General features: G+C 46.5%; 1 protein-coding gene across 1 annotated transcript in view; it reads left to right on the forward strand.

Moving 5' to 3' along the window:
• Window positions 1-14309, forward strand: part of LOC309846981 (phosphoglucomutase-like protein 5) — an 80999-nt gene extending 66690 nt beyond the window's left edge. Inside the window, exon 6 of the mRNA XM_082696674.1 lies at window positions 12790-14309. Within this exon, the coding sequence (XP_082552800.1) occupies window positions 12790-12879 (90 nt within the window). The 3' untranslated portion in view covers window positions 12880-14309. The remainder of the gene's footprint in view (window positions 1-12789) is intronic.
• Window positions 14310-17230: the final 2921 nt, after the last annotated feature.

Raw genomic sequence — 17230 nt, forward strand, 5'->3', positions numbered from 1 at the left:
TTTATTACTCACATTATCCATTCCCCACACCTCGGTTGGCTGCTCTCTTCCATGTTGCTTTTCATCTAGGATCTGGGCATCTGGAACATTGTGGTTACTAGAATCAGAGGAGCTCTGGCTGAAAGCAACCACATTTCCTCCGCTTCTAACCCAGTGGCTGGAAATTGTCAAAAGGCCCTCCCTGGCCATAGAAGAACCTAGAAGCTCAGCCTTCTGTGCCAGGGAGGAGAGGAACGCCAGGTACTAGTGTGTGCTCGAACGGCTACCAGAGTGACTAACTGATGCCATGGGAGAAGGGGAGCTTACATTTGTTATCTTGAAGAGTTTTTCTGAGCCTAGCCCTGCGAGGGCTTTGGAGCCAAATATTGGTTAGCGCATCTTTCTGAAATAAATAAATGTGAGCTAGTTTGCATGAATGTGAACCAGTACGTGAATGTGTTCAGATTCTGTTACACGAACCACATGTAAAAGTCCACGGAACACCACACATCCAGGGAGAGGCAGGAGGGCTGGGAGGGCTCCCGGCTGGCTGGGCCTCATGATCCTGGAGTGCACCTTGAGGAAAAACCCATGACTGCCTGTATCTAGGACTCCCTGGTTTCAGGGATGCCCCGCACAGTCCTGGTACGGTTCCATATTGGGTCCTGGGTCGTGTAGCCATAAAACCCAGAGGTCGTAGTGAAGAGGGCATAAGATCTTGCTTAAGCACACTTTGAAGCCCAGTTGGGAGTTGTCTGGTAATATAACTGTAGGTCTCTTCTTCTCCACGTGAAGATACACGCAGGAGCGGAAGCCAAGCTCAGAAGCAGCCCCGTGGGTGTGTATCACCCTCACATCCACACGCCTCCCACCAGCCAGGTCACCTAGAGCAGCCAGCTTTCTGTGGCAGGACACGCACCCCATGGCGACCCCTGGAGTCAGAAATCCAAATTGCAGGCAAATCACTCACCAGTGTGCATGGGACAGCATAAAACAGAGGGAAATTGTTGGTTAGAACTGGTATGCCATCTAAAGGCATTCGACTCTTGTTTTAAAAAAATGTATATGCACACAGATAGACACACGCATTTTGGGCTAGCAAAAATAAGAGACGGCAGAGAAGACTGGGTGGGTGGCCGTGGACCTCTGCTTCACACACCCCATGCAGCCTTGTGAGCAGCATGGCGGGTGCTCCGCTAGTTGCATTCAGTTCCTGTTCTGGACAGCGATGCCAACCCACCCCTGCCCTCACCGTGTGTCAGGCATGTTCTGAGTGTTTCCTAGTCTTTAACTCATTTCATTCTCACCGCTGCTTTCTGAGGTCAGGGCCCCCATTCTATGTACAGAGCATGAAGGCTCATGGAGGTTAGGTGGCTCACAGGCTTGCATAGCTCACAAGGGGTATGGCCCAGCCATGGGCTTCAGAGCCCATGGTTGTAACCACTCTTCTGTACCACTGCTTCTAAAATAAGTAGCGTGACCCTTCACGAGTGTGGTTTTCAGACCTGGGTATGCATCAGAATCATGTTGGGAGCTTGTCGGATTTGTACACTCCCTGACTGGCCCCCAGATTCGCTGACACATCATCACCATGATGGGAGTAGCATCCCATCTCATCCCAGAGTAGCGCCCCCCATGTTGCCTCCCTCGTCCTTAGGTAACAGTCTTCCGACCAACCTTTGGGGAATTTCTTTGGAAGCTTTAAACCCATCTCTCAGGAGCATGTCTTCCTGGCATCCACGTGCAGAAAGGCAAGTGGAATCTCATTGTTGTTCCAACCATAGGAACCATGTTTTTAAGAAATAACTGATCGCCAGGACCATAACTTCCGGAAGTGGTTGGACCAGAGGGACAAAGAGGAGGTGAATGCTTTCAAGGAGTGTCCTTTGGGCAACACCAACTGGACAGTGGTCTTTTTTTTTTTTTTTTCTGGCCCCTGCATTCCATCATGCAGTTGTATTTCTGCTAATAATTCTGGGAGTGGTGACAGCGGGGTGGGTAGCCATACTTTCCCTCTGAATTGGCAAATGTATTCCCCATCAAGGAAACCTTTGAAGTCTGTTGTGATTATACCCTACACAGAGAAACGTGGAAGACACAGTAGGGATGTCTGAGGAGGGTGGGCAGAAGGTGGCCATCTGAACCCACTAGTCATTTCCCAGCCTGTCACAATGTCTTTGGCGGCAGTAAGGACACTCGAAAGGGAGAGGAGAGGGTTGGGGAGGAGGACAGTGACGGGGAGGGCAGTTCTATGAGGTGGAAGTTGTCACATCTTGCAGGCTGGTCCGTGTTTGCAGCACAGGACAGGGACAGGTACATCTCTGCAGTGCCCACAGATGCCGCCCAGGGGTTTGGCTCCGCCCCCTTCCCCATCTCTGCGGGATCCTTCTGTCTGTGGAGCCCAGTGGAGCTCACATTTGAACCAGCAGGAAAATGGGCTTTGTGACTCCTCTATTTTATTTTGGATTTGCCGCCCAGGGGCTGTCTTTCACCTCTTAAAGTCCACAATTATAGGAGTGGGGAGAATGGTGCGGAAGAGGGAGGGGCCTGACTGCTCAATGTGGTCTCTAGTAGACGAGTCATTGCCATCCCAAAGGGCTCCTGTATTTTCCACTTTGACTGAACTTCCGTTTTGTCAGCTTCTATCTTGGGATGCCTCTCTGCGCCTCAGAGGAGAGCTTTGGTGGAGGCTTGGCTTCTAATGTTGACAAGATCGATGGTTCCTTCCATGTCGGGCTCAAAATTCAGACTTATGTGGTCATTTTTCACAGTCTCCATTTTGGCTAATTTTAGTTCTATTGTGAATCAAGACAGGTAGACGTGTTGTATGAAAAAGAAATTGAAGTCAGGGCTGTGGTTGTACGGATTATAATACACAGCAGATATTGCAGTGTTTAGCATTTTCACCTAAATTTTATTTGTTTCTTTTAATTTATTTTTATTTGTTGAAGTTCAATTTAACATATAGTGTATCATTCATTTCCAGGGTAGTATTCAGGAATGTGTCAGTTGCATATAATACCCAGTGCTCATTACTTCACGTGTCTTCCTTAATGCCCATCACCCTTCATTTTTATTAGCAAAAATATACTTGATTTTGTTTTCAGTAATAATTCCTGTTCTAGATGTTTCCCAAATGGGTTTAAAATAGCCAGTCATCCTTCTTAGCTAAAGTCTGGGTGATTATAACCAGGGTGACATCTTAGCCTATGGGGCACCCACCCTTGTGCAAACAGGAAAAGTGTCCGGGGCAAGATATAAGATCATAAGGCTGGTGGGTGACATCTTTGTGGGAAGACAAAGGCACCCCTTCCTCTGGGAAGACGCTATCCCTTGCCATCTTCTGAGATGAGCTTGGGATGGGTTTCCACTCCCAATTACCCCTTTGAGCAGAAGCCCTTCTAAATTCAGCTTGGGGCTTTGGACACTATAATCAGAAACCGTTCTCCAATGCTCAGATGTATTGGAAAGAAATCAGAGGTTGACTCCAAGTTTATAATCCCAACAGGTACGGATTGCTCTGCGACTCCTGGGATTCAGGAAAAGTCGCACTGCTCTGTTGTACGGATCAGATGGTCTCTAACTTGGTCACCCCAGCCTAAGATGTCAGGAGGCTCAGTAGTAGCCATATTGGGCTCCATCCCTTTTCCGGAACATTGAGACCCTGCAGAAGGGACAGGGGCCCAGAGAGGGAGCACACTATCCTGGGAAGAATGTGGGTTTACTCTGCTGCTCTGTGACACCACGTTTATGTGTTGTCCTCTCCACCTGTCTGGGGCACTGCTCTGGGCAGGGGCAAGGGCTCTTTAACCCTGTGGTCCTTGCTACTGCCCATAGGCCTCCCTCCCTCCCTGGCATTGCTGATCCAGGGGGGCCCAGGTTCCTGTCACTTCCTGAACACAGAGTTCTTTCCCTTTGCTGTATTCCTGGGTTTGACAGCTTTCCTTTCCTTTCAACTCTATGATGACACCTTCACCCCAGCCCTTGATCCATATTAGTATTTAGTGCGAATTAAAATCCCCCAAGAACCTAGTAACCCTTCCCAAGTGGAGAGGGGTTCCTGGTCTAAAAGACATGAAGCTTGGACTCTCCCTTGGGTTGAGGAGCAGACAGGTAGGAGAATCAATGGACAGTTTCTTCTCTTTCTACTGAGTCTTCCTGATGAATGGGGTACAGAACACGAGGTAGTTTCTTGTCATCACCCACTGCATTAAACACTGGACAACTCACCTGATTTCCTAATTTCCCAAATCTGTCATCTTCTTTAGCAGCTCTTATGGGCAAGATGTGTATTGTGGGGGAAACAGACCTATGTCAGAAAAGCTCTGCCTTCTAGTCACTTAGAGTTTAGTGGAAGTGTGTAGAGGAAGAGAGAGGGGAAAAATCAACTCTACAAATCCCTGTAAATCAAGATAAAAAGGAATCCATAGAAGCACGTGAGTGTCTGGAGAATGGAGCGAGCCTAGCTGGGCAGGGTGGGGTGGCCAGAAGATCTCAAGGAGGAGGCCTCAAGGCCTGGGTGAGAGTGCGGCAGGGTTCTCTACTCACCAAGCAATGCACGTGGAAGTGGAGATGAGAGGCAGGTGGGCTGCCTTAGGCCGAGGGGGTACACAGTTTCAGGGGTGCAACAGCCTGGGACAAGGGGCAGGCCGCTCATTGAGGAGGGCTGGTGGGAAGGAAGGGAGACATCATTTCCTGTGGCTGCTATAACCGTCCCCAGACCGTAGAAATTGTTAGGGGGCTTCAGACAATAGAAATGGATCTTTCTTGGTTCAGGGGTAGCATTCTGAAATCATGAGGTCAGCAAGCCCGTACTCCTTCCGGAAGTTCTGGGAGAGAACACTTCTTGCCACTTCTACCTTCTGGCAGCTGCTGATGCTGTCTGGCGTGGGGCTGTGTCACTCCCACCTCTGCCGCATCTTCACTCAGCCACTGTGTGTGTGTGTGTGTGTGTGTGTGTGTGTGTGTGTGTGTGTGATCTTCCTCTGACTCTCTCTTATGAGGACGACCATGATAGCGTTTACAGTCCAGCTAGAAAATCCAGGAAGATCTCCTCATGTCAAGGTCCTTAACTTTATCATATCTGCAAAGAACCTCCCCCTCCCCGCCCCCCGCAAAGAAGGTCACATTTATAGACCCCAGGGACTAGGGCCTGACATCTTGGGAAATATTATTCTGCCCACCAGAGAGAGTGAGACCCAACTGTCAAGAGCCTGACAGCCATGCTGAGAGGGGCTGAGGGTAGCCTTGGAGGGATCATCCAGGACTTCAGCATGAGGCGGTCAGATGGACAAGTCTAGTCAGAAGAGCTCAGTGTGGTGAGGCTGAGAACAGGTGGGGATTCGGGCAACTGGGTGAAGGAAAGAGCCTTGGGATGGTGAATGACGAGCTGCTGTGGAGATATGACCGATGGGTTTGGCCACTGCTTGAATGTGGGGGAGAAAAAGAAAGACTCACTGAGGAGCACTTCCGGCCCAGCCATGGGAGAGATTAGTGGGATATGCAGGTGTGGTCATGAGCTGAGCTGGTGAGGAAATTATTTTTGGTTTGCAAGAGGTTTTCTTTTATAAGGAAAGAAGCTTTTTCCTCACTGGTGGTAAACAGCTGAGCAATGATGGTACCTCAAAACGATCCAAGAAAAACATAATTTGGGTGGGTTTATTGGATTAATGTAACTGTCTTAATTTGTTTTAAATTTTTGATTTATTTTAGAGCATACAGAGAACGAGGTTAGCTCAAGAAATCTGAGGGAGGGTCTTGTCCTAGGGCCAGGTCCCGGAGACCAGACCTCGAGCAGAGTGTTAGACTCTGGCCGCCTAGACAGGAATGGATGGATCTTTACTTGAGAGATGATTGGGATCCTTTCTCTTTACCAACTTTTTATTACTTCCCTCTGCTCTCCTTAATTTTTCCCCCCAGATTTCTTTCTGCTTTCTTGTAACGTTTCTGTCATCTTTCTCAGAGTCCGTGTTTTCTTACCACCTCTAGATTACCATGGTGCCTTACATTCTCATGGTTAATCAATCATAATCTTGTGGTTAATTTAGCTTCCACTGTTAACTGGCTCATTCTTTCACTAACTCTCAGTGTAACCCCTGAAGGAAAGAGTCTGATCAGCCAGTTCAAGTTTTGTCCCTGGCCCATCTGGCAGGTTGCTGGCCAGCTTCTGGTGGCTTCTTGAAGGTCAGGGACCCACTCCTAGTCCAGTCAGCTGTAGCCAGGGTATGGAACTGTGTGATGCAAACCAGAAAACTGAGCCTTGAGCTGGAGCAAAGAATTTCGACAGTTACAAGAATCAGCACACCTTAGAGCAGCGGTTTGCAAAGTGTGGCCCCTGGACTTGCCAACACCAGCGTCACCTGAAACTTGTTAGAAATGCATATTCTTGGGCCCTCCCTCAGACAGCCTGGATCAGGAGCTCGGAGAGGGGACAAGCAGTTTGCACTTCCACAGACACTCCTGGTGATTCTGATACACGCTCAAGTTCGAGAACCAGTACTCAAACTAAGCAAATAGCATATGGACTAAAACCAAGTGTTGGAACGAAGTTGTGAGAGAAGGTCAGGCCGTTCAGTGGGGGTGTTGATGCAAGCTAGCCCTAAGAATCACGAGAAAGTGGCATTTGTTATAAATTCCTGTTTTATCGGTGTTAGAAGGCTCATGTCTTCTGTTGGTGACAAATCTGCATTCTCTTGGTGGTATGACCTGACCTGAGGGAGGAACTAGCAGAAGTATTATCCACTCGTCGTCCTTCCCTGACCATCTGAATACTCCCTCCTCCTCAAGACCAGCCCAGAGCTGGGTTCCCTCCACAGATTCTGCAAATCTGGCTTAATCAGTGATTGTGTTTCCAGTTGGGATTTTTGTATTTTTTCAAAAAAAATCAGTTAAATATTTACTTTGAGTCTTGTGACATTCCGATCATTTACACCTCTCCTGTCCATTGCCGGTCTGGGAAGAAGTTCGTTTGGTTAGGGGTGTGTCTTTAGGGCCCTAATTTGCATACACATGGATCAGAACCACCACCACAGCAACAGAAAGTGAGAGGATATGGGAGGAAAAATGAAAGGAAAAATGATCTCTGTGCTTCTGGGGAGCATGAACAGGTTAAAACCTAATACAGGGAGCACCTGGGTGGCTCAGTGGGTTAAGCCACTGCCTTCGGCTCAGGTCATGATCTCGGGGTCCTGGGATCGAGTCCCCCATTGGGCTCTCTGCTCAGCAGAGAGCCTGCTTCTGTCTCACTCTCTTTGCCTGCTTCTTTGTCTACTTGTGATCTCTCTCTATCAAAGAAATAAATAAAATCTTTAAAAAAAAAAAAAAACTAATACAGGACGAGGCTTAGGGTGAGTTTAGCTAGGTACAAAATTTAAAGAGGCACCAAAACACCTCAGCAATAAAAATAAGTATTACAATGCAGTATTATTAAAAATCAAAATTGATGCAGTTAAAACCTATGGTAAAAAAAAACCAATCCACATTTTAAGTAGAAACAGACTCTAAGTCCCTCTTTACCCTGGTAGGCTTACTACTTTGAGATGGCAACGTATCTCTCCACCTGCCCCCTAACTCTCCAAGACAGAGAAGGGACATTGGAATTCCTGTGTGAGTGCTGTTGGATGGATACACTGCCAACTCAATTTGCCCCCAAAGGGGCACTCTCTCTTCCCTACTCTTGAGCTTAGAAAAGCTATGTCAAGCACTTCCTAGAAGTGCTATTCCTATTCTTCATTGATTAAAGTCTCAGTTTGTTCTCTTTATTCACAAAGAGTGGTCTTAGAACTTCTAAGATGTTCACACAACCAGCAATGCTCTTCTGTTCTTGGTCAGTGTAGATGGCTGGTCAGTCTTGTCCAACCCCTTGCCCCAGACAAGGAGAGACTTGTCCGGGGCAGTAGGCAATGATCCCACTGTTCCCTCATCCCTCCTTCTTTCCTCCACTCATCTCCCCTGTTTTCTCTATCATTCCTAGGAGTCCCGGTTGTGGCATGGAAAGAGCAGTAGAGGAGGTGTTACTCGGTTCTTAGCTCAGCGACCAGACAGGGGACCCCGGGCCCATCATGGACCATGTCTGTACTTCAGTTTCCTTGTCAGTGACAAGAAAAACTCAAAACTAGATCTTCCCATGTTCCTCTCTGTTCTCAAGCTCTGTACTTCAGCTCTTCCTCAGCAATCTCACATCCACAGGCTTCTAATTATTAACTCCGCATCTCATTCCCAATTCTGAGGGCCTTTCCTGTTGTCTCGGGAAAATTAATCTCCCTTAGCTCCTTTCCATGATGCATGGTGGATGATAGAAGAGTCTGGCATTCCCATGTATCAAAGCTATGAATTCTGAAGAAAAAGATTCTGAAACAAAAATCCAGTGACCCTCCCACTTGCCCACAGCATCCTGCATGAATGGCCACAGAAGTCTCTGTCTGCCTCAGCATCTTCTCTTCACCAGGCTGATAGGGCATTCATTTATTCAACCAATCTGCACTGAGTACCTCCTAAGTAGCAAGCACTTTTCTAAGGCTTGAATGAAACAAAATTCCTGCCCTGATAGCATGACCAATTATTCTAGCACATGTCTATTTACTTTATATACTCGGGTCAAAAAAAAAAAAGACATTGTTTTATGATCCTTAGCCTTATTATAACTGGAAGCTTTCATCCCACAAGGCTGGTAAAAATTTTAATCTTGGGCATTTTTAGGGACTTGTCCCAGAACTCGCTAGGGTCCTACAAACATCTATAGACTTTATGGGTTGCTGGAAAGTGGGTGAAAAGACCTCACTACTGTTCATTCCATGGTGATCATCACTGATGTCCTTCCCAGACTCTCATGGTCCCTTGAGGGCAGATGGCTCCACAGTTTCTGTGCTGTGTTGGCCTGGAGCCCTGTGCTCAGAGTGGGAGTCCCCAAGTTCAAGGTCTTCCTCATATGGAGTTTCCAAAACTGGGTTCTCTTCCTTCCATTATGCATAAATAGCACTGAAGCCTTTTTCTCTGACATGGTCAGAGCAAGGGACAAGTGCTTAATTCATGAATCCAGAAAGCGCTAAAAGAGGTAACTAAGTGTGTATCTTGACCATTGTATTTTTAGCACAAAACATATAAATGTGTATTTGTTTGTCAGTCTCTTAATATTGACCCAAGCCCTTTCCTTTCACCGTGAGCACACTGTTTGGTGTTGTCATTATCTCTCTTAGATCCCCACTTATATTTCATCAGTGATGTTCACCTTTAATTCCTTTATAGAGAGTGGGAACTTAAACACTCTCGGGAAGCAATCTGAAGAAAGAATTTTCTAGACTTTTTTTTTTATTCTTCCCCAATTTTTTATTGTTTCTCACTTGCATTAATTTCACTGGAGTAGCTAATTGCATTGCCTAATTCTTTCCAGAATATTCAACTTAACTTTGATAGGAAGAACTCTTCCTGTGTATATTCACATCTCTCTGGGTTACATGTAGTTTAAGTGCATATTCTGAAGAACTAGCGTAACAGGTGTTAACTTCCTTAGGAGAAAATTTAGCTCACTCCTGAGAAGCACATAACTCAGCTGCTGGAGGAGGAAGAAGTAGGTGAGCAGACCAGAAAGTGATGGACTGGATCACAGACCACTCCTGAGCTGTGGACTGCACTCAGGATGTTTCACAGAAGAAAGGGAAAGCCATGCTTTATCTTCCAAGTTTGGTGGAAATCTGTTATGCAAACTTGGTCTGGGTTTACAGTATCAGTTAAAACTGTGCTTGCCTACTGGGTATTTAACCTAAAGATACAAATGTAGTGATCCGAAGGGGCATGTGCACCCGAATGTTTATAGCAGCAACGTCCACAATAGCCAAACTATGGAAAGAGCCTAGATGTCCATTAACAGATGAATGGATAAAGAAGATGTGGTATATATACACAATGGAATACTATGCAGCCATCAAAAGAAATGAAATATTGCCATTTGCAATGACGTGGATGGAACTAGAGGGTATTCCAGGAATCCCATGATTCCAGGATCCTGGGATCAAGCCCTGCCTGGAGCTCCCTGCTCAGCAGAGAGCCTGCTTCCCCTTTGCCCTCTGCCTGCTGTTCTGCCTACTTGCGCTCTCTCTCTCTCTCTCTCTCCCTGTCAAATAAATAAATAAAATCTTTAAAAGAAAATGTAAAGTTGAAGGTCTTTGACCTTGAAACTCACAGTGATGTGAAACCAGCATGTCTTAATTTTTCAGTTCTTCAAGTTTCAAATTCAATTTCACTGTGTTTTCCTAAATCGAAGGTATACGGCTTATCTTTAGTTGCCCTCCAGGATCTCAGTTAAAGTGATTGGTTTTTCACTTCATTCTCCTTCTCTGTCCTCATGTAACCACTCTTAGAGGTGTTAGTGAAGAGTCACATAGCCCAAAAAAGCTGGGGGTGTGAGGACAGGGAAGAGAAGACAGGAAAGGGAAGGAAAGCTAATAATCTCTTTTCTGTACAAAATCAGAGCTTGGCTTCTAAAGGATCCAGCTGCTTCTATATGGGCATCACGTAGAATATGGCCTCGCAAAATGTGCCAGTAGGAAACTTTTCTGGGCACCAGGAGGGTTATTAAAAGAACATAAAACCTTCTGTTTCTGTATATCATGTGCATGGATACAGAACTAGAGGGAAGTGCACTTGGCTTGTGCACCTGTGAGGAAATGGCTCAAGATTCTTCTCTCTGTTCTAGCTTCCAAGATGATAGTTGAGCTTCTCCAGCTAGTAATCGTCACAGAGTAAGATGATTTCATCCATTTGGCAAGAAGTGTGTTAAACTCCCACGTTTGCCTCTAGAACCATCTTTCCAAAGCACAGGTCTGATACTGTCACCCCTTAACTCAGAAAACTCCAGCATCTGGCCTTGCCTAGTGAATTAAATCCTTACCTTGCCCTCCCAACAGGTCTTGCTCACTTGCTCACTTGTTACTCGGGAGTGCCCTGTGTCTACACTCCACTCGGGACACGCGGGTCTACTTGTGCTTGTCCATGGACCCTGGGCCTCTGCTTGTGCTCTTGTTGGTGCTTAGAATGCGTGCGTTCCCGTCATGCCTGTGTCTGTTAGGCATAGGGGAGGGTTGCAAACAGCAGAATCCCCCCCCCTTCCCTTCACAAAAATGACAAGTTTTATTTTCCTCAACGTGCTCTCTTCGTTTCTTCCCTTCTGCTAGTATTTCCCAAATTCCTCTTCCATCAGTGTCCCTGTGGTACTGTTTGTCCTTTTAATGGACTTACAATGTTTTCACTTGAATCTAGTTATTATAGAACATTTGAGTCTATGTGGAAAAAAAGAAACCAGTATCCCTTGATAAATAAAAACTTACCACAAAAATGAATTCAATAAGATATACAATGATCTTACCTTCTATCTAGGTCATGCTTGCCTGTGGTGTGCTCTGCTTTGGTTTGTGTATTAAATATCTACAGCCAACAGAGTTTCTCCTTGATGAATTAGGACAGTGGAAGAAGAATGGAAAGTGGGGTGGCTTTCTTGCTGTTTTGTTGTGGGTTTTTTTTTATTGTGTTATGTTGTCACCATAAAATACATCATTAGTTTTTGATGCAGTGTTCCAAGATTCATTTTTTATGTACAACACCCAGTGCTCCATGCAATATGTGCCCTCCTTAATTCCCACCACCGGGCTTACCCTTCCCCCTTCCTCCCTCCCCTCTAAACCCCTCAGTTTGTTTCTCAGAGTCCACAATCTCTCATGGTTTGTCTCCCTCTCTGATTTCCCCCAACACCTTTCTCGTCTCCATCTCCCCATGTCCTCTGTGTTATTCCTTATGCTCCACAAGTTAAGTGAAACCATATGATAATTGACTCTCTCTGCTTGACTTATTTCACTCAGCATAATCTCCTCCAGTCCCGTCCATGTTGCTACAAAAGTTGAGTATTCATCCTTTCTGATGGAGGCATCATACTCCATTAGAGTACTGGACCATATCTTCTTTGTCCATTCCTCTGAGTGGACCATATCTTCTTTGTCCATTCTCCTGTTGAAGGGCATCTTGGCTCTTTCCACTTGCTGTTTTGTAGGTAACACCACACCCATGAACCATCTAAAATAACCTTTTGTAGCATCAGCGTGTATGAGAATGTGCTCCATACTTTGGAAAACAGTGCCTCACTCCTGTGAAGTGATAAGCATCTAGAGGGCAAGAAATGATTCTCCTCTCCGTGTTCTTTGCCTTTCTGAGAATCTACTCCCTAGGCCTCTAAACACTCCTTCTTCTGGGGGACACTGAGGCACCTGATGAGCCACCATGTTATTTGATGGGAAGAGAGAAGTAGATATTTCTGCAGCACCAGCCAAAGGATTGGTCTGCCTTCTGTGAAACATCAAGATGTAGGTTCTGCGGACCTCTGGTCTTATGCTGGAGAATGAGTGTGTTTCCTCAAGTTCTTGTGTGTGTATGTGTCTGGGCAGGGTATACATGCTGTGGGGAGAGAGTAGGAGAGGAAGACTGGGAGGTTTTCTGAGCTTCCTTAATTCACAAAGCTCTGTTCGTGAAATGCCCCAATGCTCTAGGAGCTGGGTTGGTGAGTTTCTGAGATCCGTGTTTTTGGGGAACTGGACAAGACACTGGAGGCTATCTCCACTAACTAACCCCCACACCTGGCCCTACCTACTCCATTCCCCTTTTATGGATGAGGAACCAGGGTTTAGGGAACAGGTGTCCAGCCAGTGGGAAATCTGCCTTTAAGCTGTAAATCAGAGTTGAATCCAGATGCTTGCGACAGAAAGCAATCACAGTGACCCTCCTGTGATGGACGTGAGTTGTTCACAGACTTTTCCCCTCCTTTTCCAGGCCGTGCTGAGTCCTCTTATAGCCATCGCGCTGAAAATATCCCAGATTCATGAGAGAACTGGCCGGAGAGGCCCCACTGTCATCACCTGAATGGAGGGAAGATCAGGCACCAGGGCCAGAAAAGAGCCCTTGGCAGGAGACCCTTCACCCATGCCTTCTTGCTACCTGTTTGTGCCTTTTATGATTTCGAAAACACACACACACACACACTAATTTGCTGTTGGGTGGGGGAGGGGTGGGTGGGAAGAGAAAAAGAGAGAAAAAACGAAGTTTTGTTTGGGGTTGGGTCTATTCCTCCAAATGCAACAGGGTCTTCAGTGGTCTGTTAAAGCAGCACTATCATTTGGTGTCTATATTTTACCACACCAAAGAACCTCACCTTTTGAAAAAGAGGAAGCAGGCCAGGAACGTGTCCATCATGGCGTCTGCATACCATTGGCGTGAGCTGAGGGAAGGTTCTGAATTCACACACAGAGCGCAGTGCCGGAGTTAGGCTAACCCCCAAGCTACGGGCGCTGTTGCGAAGGCTCTCCTTGGAAGACTGTCCTTGGCGTGGTAGAGGACTCAGCTTTTCATCGTGGGTCAGGTCTCCCAGGGGACACCTTGCGGAATTCCTCATGGTCGCCAGCCACCCGATGGCCCACCTCCCCGCTCCCATCTCCTGCGAGTCCCCATGCCACCTTCTCTCACATCTTTGGAAGCATTCTCCAGATCCCCACGGCACACTTTCAAGGAAACACAGCAAAGGGTGTTTTCCTCTCTTATTTTGTAAATAGTGCTATTTTAGCTCTTCCGCCGGCTGCATTCCTCCAGATTTCAGCCATTCGTTGTGCAGGTGGAAAGCAGCGTCTTGGCAGGAGACTGCAGATGAGTGCCTAGCATTTTGCTGGCCCTCCCTTGATGACATCATGTAGGGTGATACAAGGGCTTACATCCATTCCTCCTGGGAAGACAAAATACCACCCTGTCTGCTTTCTCTCTGACTCTCTCTCCGCTCCCTTATCTCACAGTTAGGGCCTTTATTAAAGCAGTCATTTGGACACAGCTCACATCTTACTCACAGGGGCTCGAGAAGGAGACCGTGAAATGCTAGCAAAGTAGAGAATAGAGTGCTTGCTGGAAGACCTTAGGGGTGGTGGTTAAGGACCTGATGAGATGTGGGAACATGGGGTGGCATCCCTGCCAGAAACCAGAAGGTCACAGCTGGCTCACTTTGCCCAGGAGAAGGACACTGTGTCTCTAGCAGCCTCTGTCTGCCCCCAGCCGGGACACCTGATGCTTGGGACCTGTTTGCATATGTTTTGCTTCCTTGGGAATGACACTCTCACTCACCCTGTTAGCACAGATGACGTGGTGCTCTTTGACTATGAAGCAAGGGGGTTTTACCGTGGTCACGATGAGAGCAAGCAGGGAGATGTTCCCGGGAAGGGATTTGTGTCCACTTTTTATCTCTGCTTCTGTCAGAAACTTGTTAGGACATGTAGTAGCCAATAAAAAAGAAATTCCTGATTTCAACCTGATGCATGGATTGTGGATTTTTGCATGTCTGTCTTGCCATGGGTGTTTCCATTTTGGTAAGTCTGTCTTTCAGGGCACTGGCAAGGGCTGGCTTTCGTTGTTAGGACCTGGAAATGTATCATGTAAGTGGGACCAGAAAAGGCAGATTGCTCAAAACTGCCTTTGGGAGTCAGCAGAGACGAAATTGGCAACTGATCTTTCATCGTAAGTATCTTCGTTTCATATTCACAGAGGGTGGCTTTGAACAGAGATTCTAAAGTCATGGACTTTACCAGCAACACATGTCATTTGCCTTAAAGCTTTGGTTCTCGCCACCTATACGTGGTGTCTGTGGCGGCATCCACGTACTACTCAGCTCTGTGTGGCTCCATACAGCAGGATGCGTTTTTAGGGTTAACGCTAGGTCAGAAAATATGTATGTTTTTCTCAAGTCCCTGAACTTTGAATCATCTCTAGCTTCAATGTTCAAGTATAAGGTAATCCTCATTTAAAATTTCTGTTTTGTTTTTATGTCTAGCATGTGTGCCTAGCCACCCAAGCATTCATTCATTCATTCATTCATTCAACAAACACTGGTTGATCAATGACTCTCTGCAGAGTCCTGTTTGTGGTGCAGTGAGGAGAAGTATAAAATGTGATTCCTGCTCCTAAGAGTTTGTAAGGTGGGCATGGGAGGCTATGACAAAATACACAAAGAGGCAGGAGGACATGTTCTAGTAGAGGTGCCAGGAACGTGCTATGGGAACACGCAGAGGGATTGGCTCTGAGATGGCAGGACACTAGGCACCTGGTGGGTTTCCCGAAGAGTGGAGTTTCCTGAGATTTGCAATCGTGTATATGATTTCATGAGGGATCAGTGCAGCTAGAACAAAGACTGGGAGTTGAGAGGTAGGATGGATGGAGAGGAGGCTTGCGTTGGGTCTCATGGCTTGGCATTGGATCTTTCTTAAGAGTAAATGACTGGAGAGGTCCAAGAATTTTGTGGGGACCACAGGAGACCATCACAGAGGAGAGCGTGGATGGAGTGTGGCAACTGTCAGGCCACTCTTATGATTGGCTAATATCAAGGGGTTCACTCATGACACCATGTGCCCCCAGGATGATGGCAAGCAACGGTGTCCACAATGCAGTGGTTTCCAACCACATATACACACACAGATACAATGTGTGTGTATATGTGCCAGGGAGTCATTTAAGGGAAGGGGATGGCGGATTCTAAATCTTCTACCAGGGGTCCACCAATCCCTTAGAACAAAAAATTGGTTTGCCTCATTCATGATTCTTGGGTTCATTAGCTGACCTTGAAAATGGCAGGCAGCCGATATTAAAATGAGATATTTATCCAGTATTACTGATCCAAGGTCCAGAGAACAACTGGATTTTTATGGCATCTCAGCCTGAAGGGCTTGAACATGACCTGAAGGCTTTCTCCACAGGAAGCCTTCGACTGATGATGAGTCCCATGGCGGCACATTGGGCTGCTGGTCAGCTGTGCTGAGCCAGTGTTGTCTGCAGATAATGCAGACAGCCCCAGGCATAATGGTGTGCTGACTTTGATTGGCCAGCTGTGGGTCCGTGTAAGGCATGGGATTTACTTTGACAGCAATAGGCGTCAGTCATGGCGGGCGTGGGGAATTTGAAAAGCACCTGCAGGAATCGGGAGTGCCCTAAGAGGTGACTCCATTTTACTGCTTGATCATGCACTGGGTGGTCTTGAAACCCATGGACCCTGACATCCCAGACACCTGCCTTCAGGAGATCTCTCTCCTGGAGTGGAGAAGGGCCTGAGAAATCGCGCACCTTTCGAAATGATGTAACTGCCAGTAAATCAGTGTTTGTCCCTTCAGCAGTTACAAACAGCGAGAGAGGATCGGAGGCAGCAGAGCTTAGCAGATGTCTGTTCTACTCCCACCAGCTGGAGTCCTTATCGGTGGAAACAGCTCATGCAGTTGACAGCCCACTTGGTATGTGAATATTAATGTCATGGAAATTTATAGAATATGATGAAGCTATGCATTATAAGTCCATGTCTTTATCATCTTTTCATGTCTTTTAACACCTAGTATGTGCCCTGCAATAGAGGCGAGCTGGGGAGATACCTCACCGAAGATGGTGTGTTTAAGTAGAATCTTGAGAGATGGGTAGAATTGCCAGTAAAAGTACTTGTGAGTTTTGGAGCAGAGAGGTCAAAACTACGCGCACTACATCTCAGATATGCAAAAGATGCAGCATAATGTATTCTATAACTGACCTTGTCGTGCTCACCTTCTGGGAGCTGGAGGGAGTACCGAAACCCACCATTCTGAGGAAGGTTATAAGATGAAAAAACTGGAGGAGCTGTCACCTCTAAGAATTTCCCTTCCTCGTTGACAGGTGAGCCTACCATTCCCGTGAGAGAAGGGAATGACCAAAGACTGTAGTGAATATTTGCCTCTTCTCCACTCTTCCAGCCTCCATGCCCTCCTTGCCATTCGGGGAATCCTGGTTGCATCACCACTAATTGTACTATAAACTTAAGGAGGAAGATGGGATACAATGTCTACCTCCTTGAGGAAGTCCCTCAGGGCTGGCCAATGAATTCTTATTAAGCACACCAGAATGCTTTTGTTCTGACTTGCCCAGTAGGTTTTAATCACTGGGCCTCTCAAAGATAGGATTTGTTTGGACTAACACCCGTGTCCTTGATGGCTGGCTTCAGAGTACATCTGTTTTCAAAAAAGCAATAAATGTCTATTAGTAGTACTTCTTCTCAGAAAGCACCTGGCTTATCTTCTGAATCAATAGTTGGTGTTCAGTAATGTTTGGGTTTTCAAAAAGATTAACTCATCTGGATGCTTCTTTAGTTCCACAGGGAGAATCAAACTTTGATTTATGTTCCCCTCTTGATTTTTTTTTCTGATACAAAACAGAGATGAAAGAGAGG

This window comes from Mustela nivalis (genome assembly GCF_964662115.1).
Source record: "Mustela nivalis genome assembly, chromosome: 13".
Classification (NCBI taxonomy): Eukaryota; Metazoa; Chordata; class Mammalia; order Carnivora; family Mustelidae; genus Mustela; species Mustela nivalis.